The sequence below is a fragment of the Centruroides sculpturatus genome, unplaced genomic scaffold (genome assembly GCF_000671375.1).
Source record: "Centruroides sculpturatus isolate CEXI.00-Female unplaced genomic scaffold, Cexi_2.0 scaffold109, whole genome shotgun sequence".
Lineage (NCBI taxonomy): Eukaryota > Metazoa > Arthropoda > Arachnida > Scorpiones > Buthidae > Centruroides > Centruroides sculpturatus.
In genome coordinates, this window is record NW_019384440.1 from 629,202 (window position 1) to 650,389 (window position 21,188).

Here is a 21,188-nt window from a genome sequence, read left to right on the forward strand (position 1 = left end):
GTGTATATACTCGTTCTGGATCTCTAAGTCTCTCAGCCTGTTTAGCTGGTTTTCTCCTATTATTGAATTCCATGTTACAAGATCCATAGTCCATCCATATTCTCAAAGTCCTGGATACGTCACTGTAACGCTGTATTTTCTTTAAGTTAGTAGGCCTTCACGTAGGACCTACCTGGCCTTCTATCATTTTTTTTCCTTCAATGCCATCCCATAGAGGTCCTCCATATTTAAGGATATGTCTCATGTATTTTATTCTGGATAATCGAGAGTTATATATAAACATTATTCTAAAATATTGAATTTCCATATCTAAGAATTCGAGTTTTGAAATTTTCTAAGAATTTTGATTATTGGATTGATTAAAAGTTTAAAATTATTTAAAAAAAGCACTAAGATAAGGGAAAAACATGTAGAATATTACTTAATGTTTACCCCCCTCAGACTACACATTTATTTAACATGAAAATGATGCAAAAGTGTTGGAATATTAAAAATTCACTTAGAAAATTGTTAAATAAGAAATGTTCATATAATTATAGAATCTAATTTATTACAAATTACATCTCTGTGTTCATCAGATTAATTATTTTACTATATGAAGCATTGTTAATGATAATAAATCTAATATCATGCTATTTAAAATGTCAGATATTTCAGAACTAAGATAAGACAAATTTCAAAAAAATTACTATTATTATTTTTTAAATAAAATTATGAATTTTTTTTAATATGAAGTTTAAAATGTTGAAAATAAAGCAAAGCAAAACAAAATTAAAAAAAAAGTTTTATATTATGAAAAGTGTAGGTGTAGAGATATATTTATAAATTAAAAGAATTATTTTAATGTATAATTAGATCTATAGAAAAACAATAAAGTAACTTATTTTAGTAAATGAAATGTGGTAGTACAAATTAGTATTTAATTTAATTTGCTGTAAAAATAAACTTTAATATATAACAATTAAAACAATTGATAAGATTCACAGGAAAATAACTTATCTATTAGACATGCCATATTTACTGCATAAAGATTTATAGCTGTAGTTATATTCTAGAAAAATAGAAATTTATTGTAAATGTCCTCTGTAAATGCAAATTACATAAGTTAAATTATATTACTGATCTAAATAATTAAAAGATTTGTTTGTCTGCAGAACATAATCTTCATATTTAAAAAAGAAAAAAAGTGTTGATAAATTACAGTACATACTATGAAACTTTACATCCAATACACATAAGATTAATTAGAAGATTAATTAATAATAGAAAATTGTCTTGAAATAGCTATTGAAATTGTATGGTTTCATGAATAATTAAAGAAAATTAATATGCTTGTGCTAGATTCACAGAAAACTAATATGCTTATGAATGACATAATGGAAAATTTACATTATGTAAACTTCTAGATATGTTCCAGAGAAAGAGAAATAATATGCTCTAAAAGTATAAATTACACAAGTTAATTATTTTATTTATAAAGAAATAATAGTTTTATGTACTTGTAGAATACAACTTTCATGTTTAAAATAGAAAAAAAGTGGAGTAACTAAGATTTTGCTCCTATGATGTAAAAAATAAAACCAGAATGAAGAAAAATTAAGCGCACCATAAAGAACCATTTATTTATTTATAAACATTTTTTTTGTTTAATTTTATGTAACTGAGGGATCCAACACCCAAATCACAAATACTCCATAAGATTTAATACTACAACACTTCAGATCCATTATTATTATTATTATTTTTCCTTGAGAAATGAACGGGATGCACAAATCACATAAAAAAAGTAATAGTAAAAAAGATCGTTTTAAATTGTTCATTAGTGGGAGGATGCCCTTCACCTTCTCTTTCTCCAATTTAGTCTATTTGTTTTATAAACGTTCATCTATAAATAGGGGATCTTGAGCCGTTATACCGATGATAGCAAAGTTAAGTGTCTTGGCAATGTTTCTCCTCTCGTTCATCTAAATTGGGATTATTTCAATAGCTTTAACCATGCCAGTTTGTTAAATTTATTAATTAAATACAACACTTTCTTATCGACGAGTTCCCTTAAATTAATGTTGCCTTTCCCTGAAATTACTCAGAAAATCGATATATACGCCTATTGATCCTCTATGGAATCTATGAGTAACGTTAAAGGAATAACTTTAATAGATTTTGATACTTTTTTACAAGTAAATCAACGACTAAAGAAAATTTTTTAAAAACTATTTTAAAGGCTACAGATTTAAATTTCGGCAATAAAAAAAAAAAATTCGAATTTCGATACAAAACGCGAAAGATATTAAAATGCGAGTAATGCGTAAAGTAACGAAAAAAATTATTTACGTAATTTATTAATTTTTTTATACACGAAAATATAAAAAAATTAACGTAAATTTTCTAAAAGAAAAAAAATAATAAAATAATTTGACAATTGTTGTTACTTCCATAATTGATCACCAGATGGTGTTGCGTTGACAAGGTACACGCCTTTTCTGTTTACGAATGTTTGTGGCGCATGTGGGAACTCGTGCCACCGAATTGTAAAAAAACTTATGATCATTTCGAGCCTCGTCCGACTCGAAGAAAGAAGTTTTCAATTATTCTTCTTCGTTTTTCCATCAGAAATTGAAGGTAAGTGATGTTTTCATACATTTCATTCTACAACGTGGTCTTGTTTATATTAAAGAGCAGTGAAACTGAGTGAATTTTTATGTCCTAAATTTAAATTCATAAGGATTTTTAAAATTATTTAACTACAGTTTGATTGAGGCTTTATTCTGTACACAGTAATTTAAAAAAAACTTATCTTTGTTTATATTTATTGTTTGTTCTTTAGAAATTAATTTGAATAAACAGTTTATTTTTGTTTAGTATATATTTATTTACTTATTTAATCTCAAACTTTACAAAATTTTCTATCTGTAAAACTGAAAAAAAATAAATAAATAAAATAAATATTTTGTGTAAAATAATAAAAAAAAATTAGGTAATAAATAAATTACATTACTTGTCAGATGTCATTTACATATTTTAAAATAATTTTTAATATAATAAAGTCATTAGTTAATAAACTACATCAGATTTTATTAGATCAACGGTTTGTTAAGGACGGTGTTATATAAACAGAAATTTATCATTTGATGATTAATAATTAAATATAAAGATAAAATTTTAAGAATATATTTTTCATAGACTAAACAAAATTATACAATTAAAACTTTTAAATTTCTATTCTTCATACCATTAAAAATAGTTTTTGTTTTTATGTACCGTCTGGCACCATTTAGACTGTAAGAAAAATGACAAGACTGAGAAATGCTATTCCACTTGCATCTTCTCATGCTTGTATAGTGGTGGCTGGCTGTGAACCGTGATCATTGTGCAATGTACTATAATCAGCATCATTTAAAATAGTAACTGGAATGGTAGATACAGACTGTCACATTTACTGTTTTTAGTAAATGGTATTCTAACAATAATAATCTGTTCAATGAATATATTATGTAACATTATATGTGATTTTGATTTAATAGTTATATGTATGTTAATGATTTATTTTAATATTTTCAGTTTGACAACATGGAACTGTAAGGAATTATATAAATGATTTGAGCAGCAGAGGTGATGCAGTGTTAATTGTTGCTGCTATTCCTTTTAATGAAATATGGCATCTTGGCATCAGTGGCAAAAAGAAGGTGATCCTCCGTCCGCCGGTCCTCCCCATCCTTGGGGTCAAAGGATATGGGGAGAAGGACAGGCCGAAGAACAAGAAGGCCTGAGTACGGCCGAAATTGTAGCCGCTCAATCTCAAGATTACATAGACGAGAAAGAATATCAATATTTGCAGACAATAAATTATTTGGCAGGTATGTTAATTTTATATATATTTAGATTTTGTATAAGTCTTTCCTGCATTTATGATTTAACCAAAATTGGATTATATATTTCTCGCTAATTTACATTATAAGTAAAAATTTAATTTTTCCATTAATATTTGAACTATTACTCCAAAGATATATTTGCTGTTAATGAGGTTACAGATTTTGAGATTGGAGTATGGACTTTTTTGAAAAATACCTGCTGCATCCTGGCCGAATGCCATAACTCCATCTGGTCTCTGTACTGTTTCTGACATACATTAATGCAATCATGGGAGTATTTATATATAGATATCACACTAAAGTCATACTTTAAGAATTGTGGCAACTGGCAAGAAAGTTAAAAAGATTCTGTGGGCCTATAGCTTTTAAAACATTCTGAAGGAAGAGTAATGACAGAATTACAATAAAATATTTACTTTAACTGTGTTTGAAATTATATAAAAACATCAATAAAAAAGATTAAATAAAGCTAAGAATTTTTATTTGGTTTAGTGGGATGTGCTAATAATAGTTTTATCAACGTGAAATAGCAGAATTTAGTTGATTTTGAAACCATTCCAACTGTGAACAAATTACTAATCATATTTATAAAATTGCAAATTTTTTTGGTAAAATCATAAAATACTCTTAAAGAAGATAATTTTTCATGATTGATTACATTCAAAAATTTAAATATATTTAATATCAAACTTCAGAATAATTTTCTAAAGAGATGATATAAAATTCTTTAGACACATTTTACATTCATTATTCTGTTCTTGTATAAGATTTCTGGCACCTATCACATGCTTCGGAATCTATTATAATCGCTGACTGACCTTACTTAAGTTGACTTTCCTGTATTTGTCAAAACAGTCATAAATATTAAATACCTAAAGAAGTATCTGAGAATTTATTCCTACTTTAATTTGAACAAGTAGTTATATCACTTTGTACATGAAGATTACTTTTCTTGTTATAAATGTTGAAAATATATTTAAGTTAATTTTATAAAGCATAAAAACTTGTAATTTGTTTACGTAAGCTTTAATTAAAATTCGATACTTTTATATTGAAAACGGAATTTTTAAATTCGGATATTTGAGAAGGTAATATTATTCTTCTTTGCAATAGCTAGTGTTATTGTACGTGACATTTACAATCTTAAATTGATCAAATTGTTAAGCAGAATTATGCAACAATGACAGCATCACTTACTTGTTAGTCAAGCAGTTAAGTAATTCACTTGTAGAAGATTGCTAGATTAAACATGCTTCTGGAATATAAACTTTATATATAAATTTACATATGATTAAATAAGCTATTAATTTAATAAAATTCTGTATATTTTATATTTATAATTATATAAATAATTTTATAATAAAATCTATATTAAATTACTATCAATGGGATGAAATGAAACACTCTTTAAAATCCTTAAAGTCTAATAATAATATTTTTTTCATTAATTTGATATTATTTTATGAAGACTTCTCTATATATCAATATAATGATAAAGTAAGAAATGAAGTTATTAAATTGATAAAATGATTAGAATTTTGACGAAACATTTAAATTTTGAGGAAATTGAATCAACATTCCCGGAAGTGATTATAGCACACTTCTAAATTTAGGGACGTGCCTTCCACGTCTACAATCTGGCAAAAGGCTGCTTAAGAACGTTAGTAAATATAAAGAAGAAGAAGAAGAAGAAGAAAAAAAAAGCATTTCCGCTCTACTTGAAACTCGACTCTTATGACATTTGGACAAAATCATCAGAAACAAACGTGATCTACTTTCCATAAAGAATATAAAAAAATACCAATTTATGTAAATTATTTAACACCTTTTTTTTACAGAAATCTTAACTCTTTGTTTAATACATGAGATACGCATTCTTTATTTAATATAAAGAATAGAAACAGTTAAGTTTTAACGCGATGATAGTCACTTAAATCAGTGATGATCTCAACCGATTTTTCTTTGATTGCTTATTCTTAATTGTTTTTATCAATAACAAAATATTAATTATTCGTATAGTTAAATTAAATCGTAATGATTATACTTATTTTATACAGAAAAATTGATATTGTTGAACGTATTAAGTTTTTTAAAGGTGTTTAGCCGATTGTGGATTATACAGTCGATCCCCCTATAACACTGTTGATTATTCCGTTTTATATGAATTACATATTGTACGAGTCACTTAGATTTTACAAATACTGTACATGAACCGTTTACAGCCCGGCACACGTATTTGTAAAATCTAAGTGACTCGTACCACATGGAATTCATATAAAACGGAATAATCAACAGTGTTATAGGGGGTCTACCTTAATTAGCTGATAAATTTTTGATGTAAAAAAAACTCAATAGGAAATATTCTACGATAGAGCCTACGCTGTAATTTATTACCGATTTGTAGTAGAATCTATTATCATCGGATACTAAATCATGGCCTTAAATATTCATTTATAGTAGTCTATGTAGATTGGAATTTGTGTTGTTCATAGCGATAGAATAATTTACAAAACAGCCATTGAATGAAATATAACTTATTATAAAATTGGAATTGTGAAAACGGAAGCAATAATCTTGGAGAATAATGGACAAGGTAAAATTCATTAGAATTATAATGAATATAAGCGATAAATGATTAATTTGAGAGGAAAAAAGCACCCTAAAAGTGCTATGTTTATCGGGTTTCGGGGTGGAGCCACCCCTAAAACATCATTAAAATGCATTGCCATCGGATTTAAATATGTCCTCAAATTTCCAGCCTTTTATCTTGATTAGAAACGGATGGAATTTGAATTGTAAGATTTGAGAACGGCATAAAGCAAGTTAAATATATGAGATTCATTCTTATTTTAGAATATAAATTCTGTCTTTTTAAAGAGTGTCTCCGTACATTCGTTCAAAAGAAGCCAAAACACGAGGAAGTGGATTAAATCTAATACTAGGAATAGAAAATTTGACATTGCAATGCGAGAGGAACACGTGGATCGATGCTTAAAAAGTTAATTTTTCGAAATATGATTTATTATAGTTTCTTATAATATTAACAACAGATTAATGAGATGTTTTAACTTTAGGTAGGAAAACGTGAGAAAAATATTATATATATGAATAATGTGATTAAATCTTCATGTAAATTGTGTCAAGCTTATATAATAAATGAAATAACTTTACTAGAAAGTGGAAAATGTTGTAGAACTGTTACACCTTTTTTTTAGAAATTAGAACAAAATTTTTCTTTAAAACAAGCAAAATTCGTTATAATTTATGTAAACATTTAAACGATACTGATACAACGTTCATACAGGACGTTGCTAACTTATAAATAATAATGAGATGTTTTAACTTTAGGTAGGAAAACGTGAGAAAAATATTATATATATGAATAATGTGATTAAATTCATGTAAATTGTGTCAAGCTTATATAATAAATGAAATAACTTTAGTAGAAAGTGGAAAATGTTATAGAACTGTTACACCTTTTTTTTTTTAGAAATTAGAACAAAACTTTTCTTTAAAATAAACAAAATTCGTTATAATTTATGTAAACATTTAAACGATACTGATACAACATTCATACAGGACGTTGCTAACTTATAAATAATAATAACGTGTTTTAAATTTTAATAATGTTTTTTTTAATACAAAAAAAATAGTTTTATTATATTTAAAAATAATTTTTTATGTTTAAATAATAGTTAAACTCCACGACCTCCCGTTCTACATAACATATCACTTATTATGTACGCTTTCAATCGACTCGTGTCATACTTCGCTATATCGATCTCATTTTTATGTTATATGCCGAAGAGCTTGTAATTCTTTAATGCTTATTTGATGAATGTAATCATTAATTTTTCTGTGTACGTTTATTAATGTTTCTATCAATAATTATCGAAAGTTCATGCAATACAAACGTAACTTTGAGGCCCACTCCCATGACTAAAACAACTAGATTTGCGCCTCGCCAACGGACCCACCACGTGGCGTTTTCTGGGTTTTCTTCGCGTTAGTAACACCTAAATAGGGATCAGTTTCCCTTAGAAAAGCCTCCCGGTGGTATCGCTCACATGTCGCGTTGCCGCGATCAAATAAACCGAACAGAACATCCTTAGATCATACTTTAATAAATGTATTTTCTCAGGCCGGCTGGAGATTTTGCGGGGCCTCGGACGAAAGTTATTAGCAGGAAACCCAAAATAATTGCGACAGCGCCTTACGATATTTACGCGTGGTGTTTTATCAGTTTGAAATTAACCTTGCCTTTTTAATTTACATTTACGAGCCTGGGTTTGAGGTCTGAAAAATCGACGTCTGAGCCGGCCTGTATTTTCTAGATTTAAGATGTGTGTGTAAACTACTGGATAAAAATCATTTAACACTGGTAATTGGTCGCGGGTTTGCGCCTCATCAACGAGCTGTCCACGTGGAGTTTTCTGTGTTTACTTTACGTGTTCTAACACCTAAATAGGGACCAATGTCACCAGTTTCCCATAGAAAGTCCTCTTGGTAGGTATCCCNTTTTTTTGAAATCAATAAGAATTTTAATGTTAATTCTTACATAGAAAGGGGCGAAAGTGCAACATTAAACTTCAATTTTACTCCTAATAAGAATAGGAAAGAAGCCACAAAAAGTCTTTATTATTATTATTATTATTATATTAATATTATTGTTGTTATTTTTAATTTGTTATCTGTGGTTGATTAGTTCTTGATATAGTTAGATATTGATTCTAGTGTTTGTCTAGTGTGATTAAAATTGTTCTAGTTGATAGAATATATGTTAACAGAACTATCAAAAAAGTAATGTAAAATACTGTGCATAAAATTATTAATTTTTTAAAGATTTTTCTGTCTTATTTTTTTCTTTTTAAATACTCGAATAAACAGCATTTAAATTAATATTTAAAACTGTAATCATGTAAAGTATATATGATGCTGAAATGTGATACAGCCATTCCATAATAACTTTATTAAATCAGAAAATTAGCATATTTCTAAGAGGAAACACATTAATTTTTAATGAAATATATAGCTCTTATTGTAGAATCTATTTAATTTGGTATTACTCTAAATTTTATGCTTATACTTTTGTTTTGTTTTTATTTTAAACCTATTGAAATTTACATTTATATATTATTTTTGAGTTTGCCAAATACAAGAGCTTGATACTTGGAATATTTAATTTTGTACAGTTAAATGTGTTTGTTGGAGAAATTATTAATTTTGATTAGGTTTTGATTAGGTTAATGATTAATTTTGATTGATTATTATTAATTTTGATAGGTATAACAACAGGTTAATTAATTGTTATATATTAAAATGTGTAAAGTAAATAAAATTATTGCAATAAAATGAAGAAAACCTACATTTATATATTAAATTACTTTTAAGGTGATCGTGCGGATGAACATTGTTATCATTTCTTTAAATAAATTTACAATGATTCTAAAAAAAATTTTTTGAATCTTTAGAAACTGTAGTCTTTCTTTTATAAGTTATGAGATGCCAATTAGATAGCTTCATTATGAAGAGATTTTTGGAATCAGATTAAAGTAGTTTTCTAATTTTATTTTTTAATTGAATTTTCTATTAACTTAATGTACTAATTATTGCTATATGGGAAGTAACAAGAAAACCTTTAAGTAGGTTAATTAAATTCTGTTCAATTTAATATAATATTTTAAAGGATATACTTTACAAATTATTGAGGAAAAATGATTTTTGACTCATCTATACTTTGGAAGTTTTATGCTTTATGTCATATCCTGTCTGATTTATTTTATAAATTTCATTTTAAATATGTTTATTATACAATTTAAAGAAAATAGAGAATCTAAAGGTTTTAATAATGTACTTTTAAATAATAAAAAAAATCCAATATTTAATAAAGAATAAGGTAAAAATCATTGCTTTACTATAAGAAAAATGTTTAAAAAATTTATAATTCAGCTATTTTAAAAATATAAGAATATCCTGTTTACATATCCATAAAAATTATTTCCTTTAATGAAATTTTATGCTAGATTTATTCAGATTAAAGAATTTTCTTAAGTAGAACCGATAAATATGTTTTGAATATTGCAAGAGGAATGAATCATTTTCTATATTTTGATGAAAGGGATAATTATTTGGCAAGTTTAAACAGTTAAGTTCAAGTAGATTCTTGAGGCTTTTAATATTCTAAATACAGAATTTATATACATAAAAGTTTAATTATTTGAATATTCCCTGTTTTAGAATATTCTAAATATACTTACATTTTTGTTTTTTTTTAATTCTCATCTAAAACTTCAAATTACAAATTAGACTTATGACTAATGAAGTAACCAACAGCTCATAAACTGCTTTTCCTTTGTTTTCTTGTCATCTGTATAAAAAAATATTTAAATAAAATTATAAGTTTTTTTATTATAAAATTATATTTAAATACTTCATTAATAAAGAAATTATAATCAGTAAAATGTTTAAAATGTTCTTTAATAATTATCTTTATATATACATAAAAACATGCAAGAAAGTTAGGATTTGGATGAAGAATTTAACTGCTAGAGTTAATAAATAAGCATTTTTAATGTATTTATTAATTCAAGACAATTTTTGACAATGTTTAAATTAAAACAAATTGAGTAATAATTTAACTTTTTATTAATATTTTTATCATATTTTTTTTTTTTGTATGTAAATGGAGTATTACTTTCAAATGTATTCTTGTAAGTGAGAAAGATGGGGAGTCTAAAGTAGGATCTAGCCTCAAAAATAACTTTAAAAGTATTTTAGGATAACACTTACATAGTTAACTCTCTACCCTACTATAGTTTTTAAATAAGTTTTCAGGTTAAGTAATATATTTATTTTATGTAATATTTCGCTTTATAAAAACATCCGTTATCACTGTATAGGGATTTGTTATTTACGCAACCTTAAACATTAACGTTAATAAACTCCAAAGTATCAGGTTTCATTAAATAAAAAATTACACATTTTTTTCCTCCATACATTTCATAAATATTTTTTTTGAAATCAATAAGAATTTTAATGTTAATTCTTACATAGAAAGGGGCGAAAGTGCGACATTAAACTTCAATTTTACTCCTAATAAGAATAGGAAAGAAGCCACAAAAAGTCTTTATTATTATTATTATTATTATATTAATATTATTGTTGTTATTTTTAATTTGTTATCTGTGGTTGATTAGTTCTTGATATAGTTAGATATTGATTCTAGTGTTTGTCTAGTGTGATTAAAATTGTTCTAGTTGATAGAATATATGTTAACAGAACTATCAAAAAAGTAATGTAAAATACTGTTCTGTAAATTAAGGAATTGGATGTCTAACAAGACTAGTTCATAAAATCCATTTCATGTCTAAATATGCCAAAGTATTTGATATATTTAGTAGTAAAGTTTGTTAAAGTTCTGTTTGTTTGTTTTTAAGATCTATTGTTCAGGATGAGTTATGCCTATTGTTTTATATATGTATTATCTACAGGCCTAAACTAAGTGTTGACAGCCATTTTGCTCGGACTCTAAACACAGATGGAATTTCGTTTATGTGAAAAGCATGATACCAGAGAGTTATGAAGTGAAGTTTATAATGATAAAAAATGAAAACTCTGTTTTTATTTGTTTTATTTACATATTTTTGTTTTTTTCTGAGATGATGAGACATCATATTTATTACTAGACTAGGACTTCATTACACTTCTCTAAGAATCTGATAGTAGGCCAATACAATTAAAATTTTAGTTGTGATTTTCATTGTATTCACAATTAAATTTGATAAAAATTGAATATTTGGACGGAATATACATGTATATTGGATTCTTTCTGGACACTAGAAGGACCCTTTTTCCATGCCCTTCATGTTGCGGCGGCTGGATGGAAAGGGGCAGACACATATTCGGAATGGACCGCCCATAAAAAATTCCTCAAGTTCTTCGCCTGCCAGAATTTGATCCCGGGTCTCCCAGAGCGGTAGGCTGACGTCTTAATTGCCTTGGCCACATATTTGTTTTGATGTAATTTCCGTTTAATTGCCTATTCCATAAGTTTTCACAACAGTTTGAAATCAGGGAGCAAAAATATTCACTCTTTTTAATATTTTCAATATATTCGTGCGTAAATTTCAAAAAAGCGTTGTTAATTAAGTATTAATTAAATTTTATATTCAGTTTCTATATAAATTTATAGTTTAACTGATGAATCACTGTTTTAGATTTATAACTTTCGTTTTAGACGATTGTACACGGTAATACACTTTTATACATAGTATTGAAATGGCGTTGATTAAATATAATGCATTACGTTATCCATGATGAAAAATAGATAAAAGGATCGATGCTTTAATAAAGCTGAATGGTTTCTATATATGTTCGATTATTACTTAGATTTTCAGAACTACTTTGTATTATTTTCTCAGATATATTGTTCGATCTGGAAGGGATTTACATGCTTGAAATCGTAAGATGTTTCATAAGACACTGAAATATGAAGAAGTCATCGTTTCAATCGAAAAATTTCATGTAAATTTTGAAATATGATAATACTAATGAAACAATAATACGTAATGTCTATATTTCAAAATATTGAAATATCTAGTAATTACAACATCGCTATGCATGTTAATTATTGAGCTGCAGTTTGAAAAAATTATAGACCTATAAATTCCTATTGTCTGTCTTTCCTTAATCTCGAGAACGGAGTTGGATAGATGAAAGACAAGATAAGATATGGAAACCTTAGGGGCAGGAGGCTCTAATTAACTATATACGAACTTCTGATGCAAACTGGAAGCCACGTTATTTCAATTCAAAAATTTTTTTCCTGAAAGCAGTTAATGACAGGCACGACTATTGTTAAAGGAAAAGTATGATGTACAGGACCAAGCCACTACTAATCTGAGGTGGAGAGAATGTATTTTAAATTAAATAAATTATGATTGAAAATTGCAATGTTATCACAATAAATAATTGCTCGTAAGTTGTGTTCATTCCTCCATCCATATTCTTCTAGATATTTTCCGCGTTATCAGTTGAAGTCATAAAAAATAGATAAAGGAGAGGGCAAATTTCAGAGATTTACTCTTTCACAAAGAGAATTACCACGTTTTGTTTACTGGATATCGAGGAGATTCCACCATATTGGATCTATGTCCAATCCATCGTCCATTGAAATTATCGACGAGAATATATTGACTATAAATTTAGTGATAAGCTTACGTCTATATTACATAAGATATGTCCTGCTGTTCTTCCAGTCAGAGATTATCTCTATCAGGAAAAACAGAACATTATTTTTTGTATATACATTTATAATTCTATAAGATTTTTATGAAACTTGAGATTGATTAACAGATTTGTTTTTGAGAGAATTTAGAATTTCTTATATCACTTAATATATGGAAATTTTCACAGATTATATTAATTAATTATCAACGTTTGTATTTTAAACGCAAATCTACTAAAAGAACATTTTAAAGAAAATCTTTAAGAATAAATTATCATTTAGTTAAGGACTTAATTATATTTTAATGTACTAACTGTCTAAATGAACGTTTAAATAAAGTTTGGTAAATATTTATGTAATAATACACGTAAAATACCAAAAATTGATATCAATATACAGAATTAATATAGTTATAATAAAATCACCGAACACTGGTAGCTGGTCGCAAGGTTCCTGCCTGACCCGAAGGTTGGTCACATGGAGTTTCCGGGTTTTATTCACGTGTCTAACACCTAAATAGGGGTCAGTTTCTTATTGAAGGTCCTTGGCAGATCGCCCATATGTTCTGTTGCCTTATTTCATTAATCCAGTTTTATTTATCCAAGTGTAAGTGAGAACAGTTGCACTTATATGGATATTTTCACAAATTATATTGATATAAAGTAACAAAGCTATAATATACAGAAAAACAAACATTAAATAGTTATATTGTTTATACTCAACATGAAATATTTGTATACAGTGAAATTTTTCCTTACATTGTCTACAATATCAAATTTATAACACATTTTAATTACATATAAGTAGGTTTTGTCATGTGTATCAGTTTATTTCAAACATGTTTCGTGGGTGATTGAATAATTAACTAACAATTGTCTATTCGAAGGTCTTCACAAGCGAAAACTTTTTGAATATAAGAAACAAAAAATGAGAAAGTTTTATAGATTATATACACTAGAAATTGATATATAATCGATTAATCGATCAAATATAATCAACCAGTAAAATTTAATCGTTGTAATTAATCGATTCGATATTAAAATCTTTTAGAATACAAATTTCTTCATATAAAACCCTTTAATTTATTATCAATATACTAAATGAAAGATGTTATTTATAGATTAAAACATTGGAAACTCTGATATACTGTGTATGAAATTATTTTATTTAAATCAGAATTTCTCAAATAGTGATTCGCGGATATTTTTAAAAATATGATTTTAATAATCTTCCACTGTACTAAAAGGGGATTTTTTTAAAACTAAAACATGTTTAAGAGATATTTCCATTATTAAATGTGAATTTAATTAATTATTATTGTTTATTTAACTAATTAAAAATGTATTGAGTAAGCTCTCGATTTTTACTAGGAAAAGATCGTGTCTTTCAGAGCGGAAAGGCATTAGCCTGCCGCTCTGAGGGATCCGGGTTCGAGTTCACACGGGTCGAAAACCCATTGGTTGCTGCATTGTGGGTGTAGCCAGACCTACGATGGGCCTGGAAAAAAGGTCCTTTTAGTGCCCACAAGACGGAAATAGTAAAGAAAAATGATCAAGAAATATGATTAAAATAATTTAAAAATTAAGACATTTTCATTATAAATACTTTATTTGTTAACAAGAGATCTTATCACTTCAAGATTTTATAAAATTCGAAATATATAGGCTAAATATCCTGTTGACTTTACATTAGCAGAAGGGGTATTAACTTGCTTATTTTTTTATTATATGTTTATTAAACTTTATTCACTATTTTAATTAATTTTTTGTAATTTATTTATTAAAATGTTATTTTGTCTGAGACCTTCACACATATTTATTGATGAGGGGAAGGTCATTTGGGCAAAACCTCCGGTCGAGAGAGAGAGAGAGGGGGAGGAATCCTGATAGCTTAGGGGTACCAAGTCAAAATCCAACCCACGTTAATATTAAATTTTATAAATTATAGCTATGTAATACTGTTCAAAATATTAATATTCTAAGTGTTATACAAGTTATATTATTATTATTATTTTAAAAGTTATTACATCAATAACCTTGGATTAGGCGAAATTCCGGTAATGTTATCACGTGGGTGGACGCATTTCCTTTTAAGTTGTAGGCGAGAGGCAGAAATTATTCGAATCTTAGTTTAAATTTAACGTTTACGTCATGCTCAATCTGGTTAATTTATTGACGATAAGTAGAACAGATTCCTGACACAATTTTTTTTTTCTTTTAAATCTTTAAAAAATTCACTTTTCTTCCTTAACTTGTCGCATATTTATACTGTAAATAGTTCATTTTTATCACTAGATGGAGTTAGCATTATGTAAAATTTATATATAATAATTTATGTCATCGTTAAAAAGCATTGAAAATTATAATGAAGAATGGATCTTAATAGATTCAATGCATCAACAGTGCGCTCTTGTTATGTAAATCATAAGCGGTCACGATGCTAAATGATTAAATAATCGTGTCACGAATTTTACAACTCTTACAAAATTCTTCTCTTTTGAAATTTGTTCTAAATAATTATCAATTTTTTATTTTTTTCCTTCCATTTTTCTTTCTTTTAAATGAATAAATCCAGGAAGAACACTTTAAAATCCTCTTCCTCATGTTAAAAAAAAATTTATACATAAATTTTTGATGGAGGAAGAGGTAGAAAAATATATTAAATCTTTAGAATAACAGCATTAATTAAGTTTAAATATGATATTAAAGAAGGAATATCATTTTTGTTATAAATCTTTAGCACTTTTTGAAGATATATTACCTTGTGGAAATTGGGCGTGCCTTATCAGTCATCATATATCTACTCAGGGTGGAGCCTCTTTTTTTTTTTTATAAGCAAAGATTCCTTTAAATGCTAAAATAATATCTATTAAATATTTACAGACTCTGATTGCTATCTTTCAAAAAGAAAATTAAAAAAAAAATAGTATCAACTTATGGAAGGATCTAGTTAAACAGTGCTAAAAAGATCTGACATTTTCTATTCTTAAATTATTTTTTTATGTATGGATCTTCTCTCTATCCATTATTAAATATCTATTTCTTGTCAGATAATTATTATATGGAATATAGAACCTGAAAAGTATTATTTTACATAATTATTATTGAATTAATTTTAGATATGATTACATTACTAAATGTTTTACACATATATCCTTACGAAACGACAGAATTCGGAGGTTGATTAATAAAAAAAATACTTCATAAAATTGTTATGCAAGTTGTTCAAGGTAATTCGTGTGATTAGAATATAAATTATCATTTTTATTTTCATCACTAAATTTAAACTTTCATTCTGAATATTTAATTTGGGTTTATCTTAGATTTAAATTTTTAAATAGAAATATCTTAAAATTTCATTAAAATATATTATATATTTTTTCCTTATAAATTTTATATTAATTTATCTGCAGTTAAGTTTTAAATTTAAAAAAATTATTAAAAAAAAAAAGAAAGAAAGTTAAAGATGATAAAATTATATAACTGATTTTCTCTGTTGCTTAATGGATATTAAATAAGGATAAACTATGATAGAAGAGAGAATAAAATTGTAACCAATAAAAATTTTTTGTTGTAAATTATTTAAATAATCAAAATTAATCTTTATTTCCAATTTCTTTGTTGTGTGAGAGCTTTTATGGTGTATGTTGAAGTCAGCAATCATTATATATTTAGTTTATGACAGAAACTAAATGATTTATCACTACTTTTGAAGTAATACTTCCTCAAATGGAAGAGATCAAGAATGTATTGTGAACTATAAATACTTTCTTTAAAGGCATAGTTATAGGGCATCATACTTCTTCATAAGCTTATCTTAAAAATGAAATGCTTTTTTGGAACGAAAACTTAAGTTTCTTATTTATTTTTCATGTTTGATTATATTTTTTTTTTATATAAAAAGAAAAAGTATAATCATTATAATTATTGTATAATATATTAAAAATGGAAATTAATATTTTTATTCTAAAAATAAATTGTAAATTTTACTTAATATTATGATGTATGTAATAATCTTTTAATATCACTTTATTGATAAAATTATAATAAAATACTGATAAAGCATAAATTTTCGGATTAATTTTAACCTTTGGCTTATGTTAAACCTTTATTGTTTACTTGTCGTGTGAAAATTATCGAGGATGATCTTATGTAAAATGTTTAACAAGCCGTTTCTACCTGAGGCTTAGGTTCTGGCAGATGTAACTTGACATGTTTCCAATTTACTTTTTATCATTTCCAAACAAGTTTACTTGAAAACTGATCTGAAATTCAAACAGTCTAAGAAGGACATTTATACTAATAAAGTGTTTTAAACTTAAATATTGTTTTCATGTCATGATTAATGCTAATTTACTTGATAGTGTTGTCTTAGAAAGCTTTGTATAAGCTACAAAATCTTATATTTCTCACTATAGAAAATATAATATATTAGAATATTATTATGACTGAAATTTATATAGTAAGATATTATTTATTCTGACTTATTTACTGATGTTAAGATTATATTAACGTAAAATATAAAAACTGTAATTCATCCCTTTAGATTTTCTGCTACGTAATTAATGAGTTATAATTAAAAGTAGGTGTATACAATATTGAGATTATATCTTCTTTATATATATATAAAACCATAAAAGCTTTATAAATAAATTGAATTATTTCTCAATATATCAGGTTTTAGAATAAATATTCTTATGTACTTAGGTTTAATTTCATAAAATTAATATAAATTATAATAATAGTCTCTAAATGTAGATTATTTTTTTCCTTTTTTTTTTAGTTAAACTTTAGTTATTGTGATGTGGAAGAGTGAAGTGGTGAAACAAAATTATTTTTGTACTTGGTGCATGACTCTTTAACTTATGGCTGATCTGATTGAGGCAATTATTTCTGTATTTGTCTGCTATGCTTTATGCTGTTTTGATATCAAATAAATATAGTAAAATTGAATTTTTTAAACCAAATTTTACTATATTTGTGTATTTGTTTACTTGAATTTTTATTTCTTTAAATTATGATCTTTGAAATTATAAAATTTGTATGTTTTAATCTACATTGCAATTAGACAAACAGAAATAGCTTATAATAATTTTATTTTTACTATTTTAAAACAGATAAAATAATAAAAATAATTAATAAATCTTTATTAATATATAGAATTAAATTAAACAGCTTACCATTATTATATATATATATATATAGAGAACTTAATTAATTAATTTTAAATGTGCTATTTTTTAAATGATAAAAACATTTCTGTCATTCAGGAAGGTGTAACAAAAATTTCCATATATTTAAAATAAGGTGTACCAAGGGAAAATATCATTTACAGGGGCTTCAAAGACAATAAAGTGTTTAAAAATTAACAGAAATCGCTTAATTAACATATCATTCACTGTTTTTTTTTATATTAACATATATAAATTTATTTCTAAAAGTTAAAAAAATGTTGTTGGTGATAATATCTTTTAATAATTTTCATTTATGTCTACAAATAATAATTATACTGTACAAGTAAATTAATTAATCCATAAATAAATGTTATTTTTCTAATTATTTCTGTTAGACTCTATCTCTTCCTCTCTCTAAACAAATAAAATTAATTAAATATATAGAGGAAGAGAGAGAGAGAGAGAGAGAGTTTAATGCTCCACATGTACAAGTATATTGTAGTCTAATAATTATGCTTCAATAATTATATAAAACAATACTTTAATCTAAAAATAAAATATTTTATGAATAAAAAATTAGATTTTCGAATGATTTTATGCCTAATTAGTTCCACATTTAAAATCTCTATTGATTTTTATATCGAGCATATAAGCTAATGCGATTCTGCATCTGTCAATAACGCAAATATACTCTTCCGCTTCCGTGAAGGAGTTACCCGAAATCAATAGAAATCCACACCGTTTTATTCCCCTATATTATAAATTAAACATTAGCATAATTTAATTGCCGTTAACGAGGCAGCGCTTAAGATTTTCGATTCGTGTTTGAATTTCCTACCTTGTTTAGATTAATTCATAACGTGGCAATTCTTCACGAATTACTGTAAACGTCATCAGGAAACGATAAAGGAAATGCCATCAGACCATTGAATACGTTTTGCGCCGAATCCATTGATTTATTTTTCCTCCAATCGTAAAGCTCGGTATCGATGGAAGTAACACGTACACTGCAGCAGACAACATGGTCTCCACCACACAATTGTCGACCACACGAGATTCACGACTTGACCAGAAACGTGCGGCAGGTGGTTTGTGAATAAAGTGTTGCACCCAAGGGGAGACCAGGTGTTCTGGCTGGATTGGCTTCGACTGTCGGAGCAAAAATGTCACACACGAAAATTCGGTTGTAAACATGGATAGACCCCAATCACCTAGGCAACCACCTCGGTCACCACGATTACCACAGGGCGAACGTCGCCACGTGGAGGAAGGGGTGGAAGTACTTTCTTCTAGACAATACGATAAACGAATTGCAGAAATCAAAGGTCAGTGATGGATTCTGTAATCAAATTTCATTAAATTCTTTTCTATACTATTAATTCATACGTGCATATAATTGTAGAACTAGTTCCGGGAGTGTCGAAGGACGCTCTATAAAATGTATTTAATTACTTCCACGTTGCGTCTTTATTTTTTCGAAAATGTGCAAAGTAAACGTTAAAAACTATTGCGAAATTGCTTGCTAATTATTTTTCCTCCTTTTCTACAGTATTTAAATATTGTGCAAAGGTGTACTGTACATTACAAAGCGAAAATAGAGCGTGTGATGATTATCAAGTAGGATAAAATTCTAAGTAAAATCGATGAAAAACAGTGTCACATATATAAAGAGAGATTATGAATGAAACTATTTTATTCTCCATACATTTATATACGTTACGGTTGAGTTCGAATGCATTATTTTCATAAAATAAGCGTAACGCTTGGAAAAAAATTGGTTAACAACTCCTATTATACATTGAAGGCAGTTTTGAAAGTTCTTTAACTTGACTTTTACAAAAATATAAATTAAAATTAGTTTTTTTTATTAATTAAAATTATTCTAATTTTATAATTAAGCAACTTAAATATATTCATATTATTTAAAAATTTGCCTTAAAAAAAGCAGGAAAATTACTTTATACAACTGCTAATTTTATAATGTAACATTTTATACTTTTTCAGAATTAGAATTTTTGTTTATTTTTAAAATTTTATTACATTTTATCTTTTATTTGACACTCGAATGAAGATAAGATAAATTTTTTCGTTTAAGAATTTCATTATCACAAAAATAATTTGTATTTAAACTTAATTTTTAAGTTTATTTTTAAAAGAAAATAATCTCTACATTTACAAAATAACCATTAAATTTGTACCATCAAAACAATCAATTTGCCTCGAATGATAATTTAATTATATATGTTATATAATTGTGTTATAAATCACAATTTACTTCATTAAAATTTTATTTGTATTCTAGGAATTTTAAATTATATTATAATTTATTTAACTGATAAATTAAATTAAATTATAATTCTTTATTTTATGTACAGATGATATTAGAAGAAGGAGTTTTAAAGTATAATTATTATCTTCTTTAATTCATTTGATGATCAATTATAAAACATATACAAAGTAAAATTTACAACTGCACCATGCAGTTTTTGTTTTACAGTAATTTATTTGAACTTTTTCAAGGTTCTTCGGGAGTAAAATTTGAGGTTTAACACGTTTAAATTTTTGGAATTTATTTAGTTTAAATGCAGTTATAATTTTTTTTTTGAAGCAGTATGAAGTGTGAGGACTGTTCTTAAAACGGCATTTTAATGCGTTTGCTTCTAATTATTTCGTATAACATTTTGTTCCAAATGACTTTAAGGCAAACAGAAATTGGCTTGGACATTTGTACCTTCTGCCAGTGGTTTTTTAAAACATAATCCACTACAGAAAATAGCAACGAACCATGACTGTTCTGCAAACTATTTCCACTAAAAATACATCTCGTCAGAGTAACAATGCAATAATAATTTTTTTTTTTTTAAAGGAAGGGGCATTTCTTTTTTTATCTTAAAACATTAATAAATCGTAAACTTTTACA

At 26.3% G+C, this 21,188-nt stretch overlaps 1 protein-coding gene and 1 long non-coding RNA gene across 3 annotated transcripts in view; one reads left to right on the forward strand and one right to left on the reverse strand.

Annotated features, from left to right (window-relative positions):
- Nucleotides 1–2,478: 2,478 nt before the first annotated feature.
- Nucleotides 2,479–21,188, forward strand: part of LOC111620118 (nesprin-1-like) — a 307,506-nt gene continuing 288,796 nt past the window's right edge. The window contains exons 1-2 of the mRNA XM_023361978.1: nucleotides 2,479–2,619; nucleotides 3,559–3,854. Of these exons, the coding sequence (XP_023217746.1) occupies nucleotides 3,653–3,854 (202 nt within the window). The 5' untranslated portion in view covers nucleotides 2,479–2,619; nucleotides 3,559–3,652. The remainder of the gene's footprint in view (nucleotides 2,620–3,558; nucleotides 3,855–21,188) is intronic.
- On the reverse strand, nucleotides 4,291–19,189 carry LOC111620137. Of its 2 annotated transcripts, none has more exons than XR_002755862.1 (3): nucleotides 19,107–19,189; nucleotides 10,127–10,236; nucleotides 4,291–5,124 (listed from the first exon to the last, which is right to left on the reverse strand). It is a non-coding gene; the product is annotated as an uncharacterized LOC111620137 (long non-coding RNA). The 2 variants fall into 2 exon arrangements; XR_002755861.1 differs by lacking the exon at nucleotides 4,291–5,124 and adding an exon at nucleotides 9,890–10,049.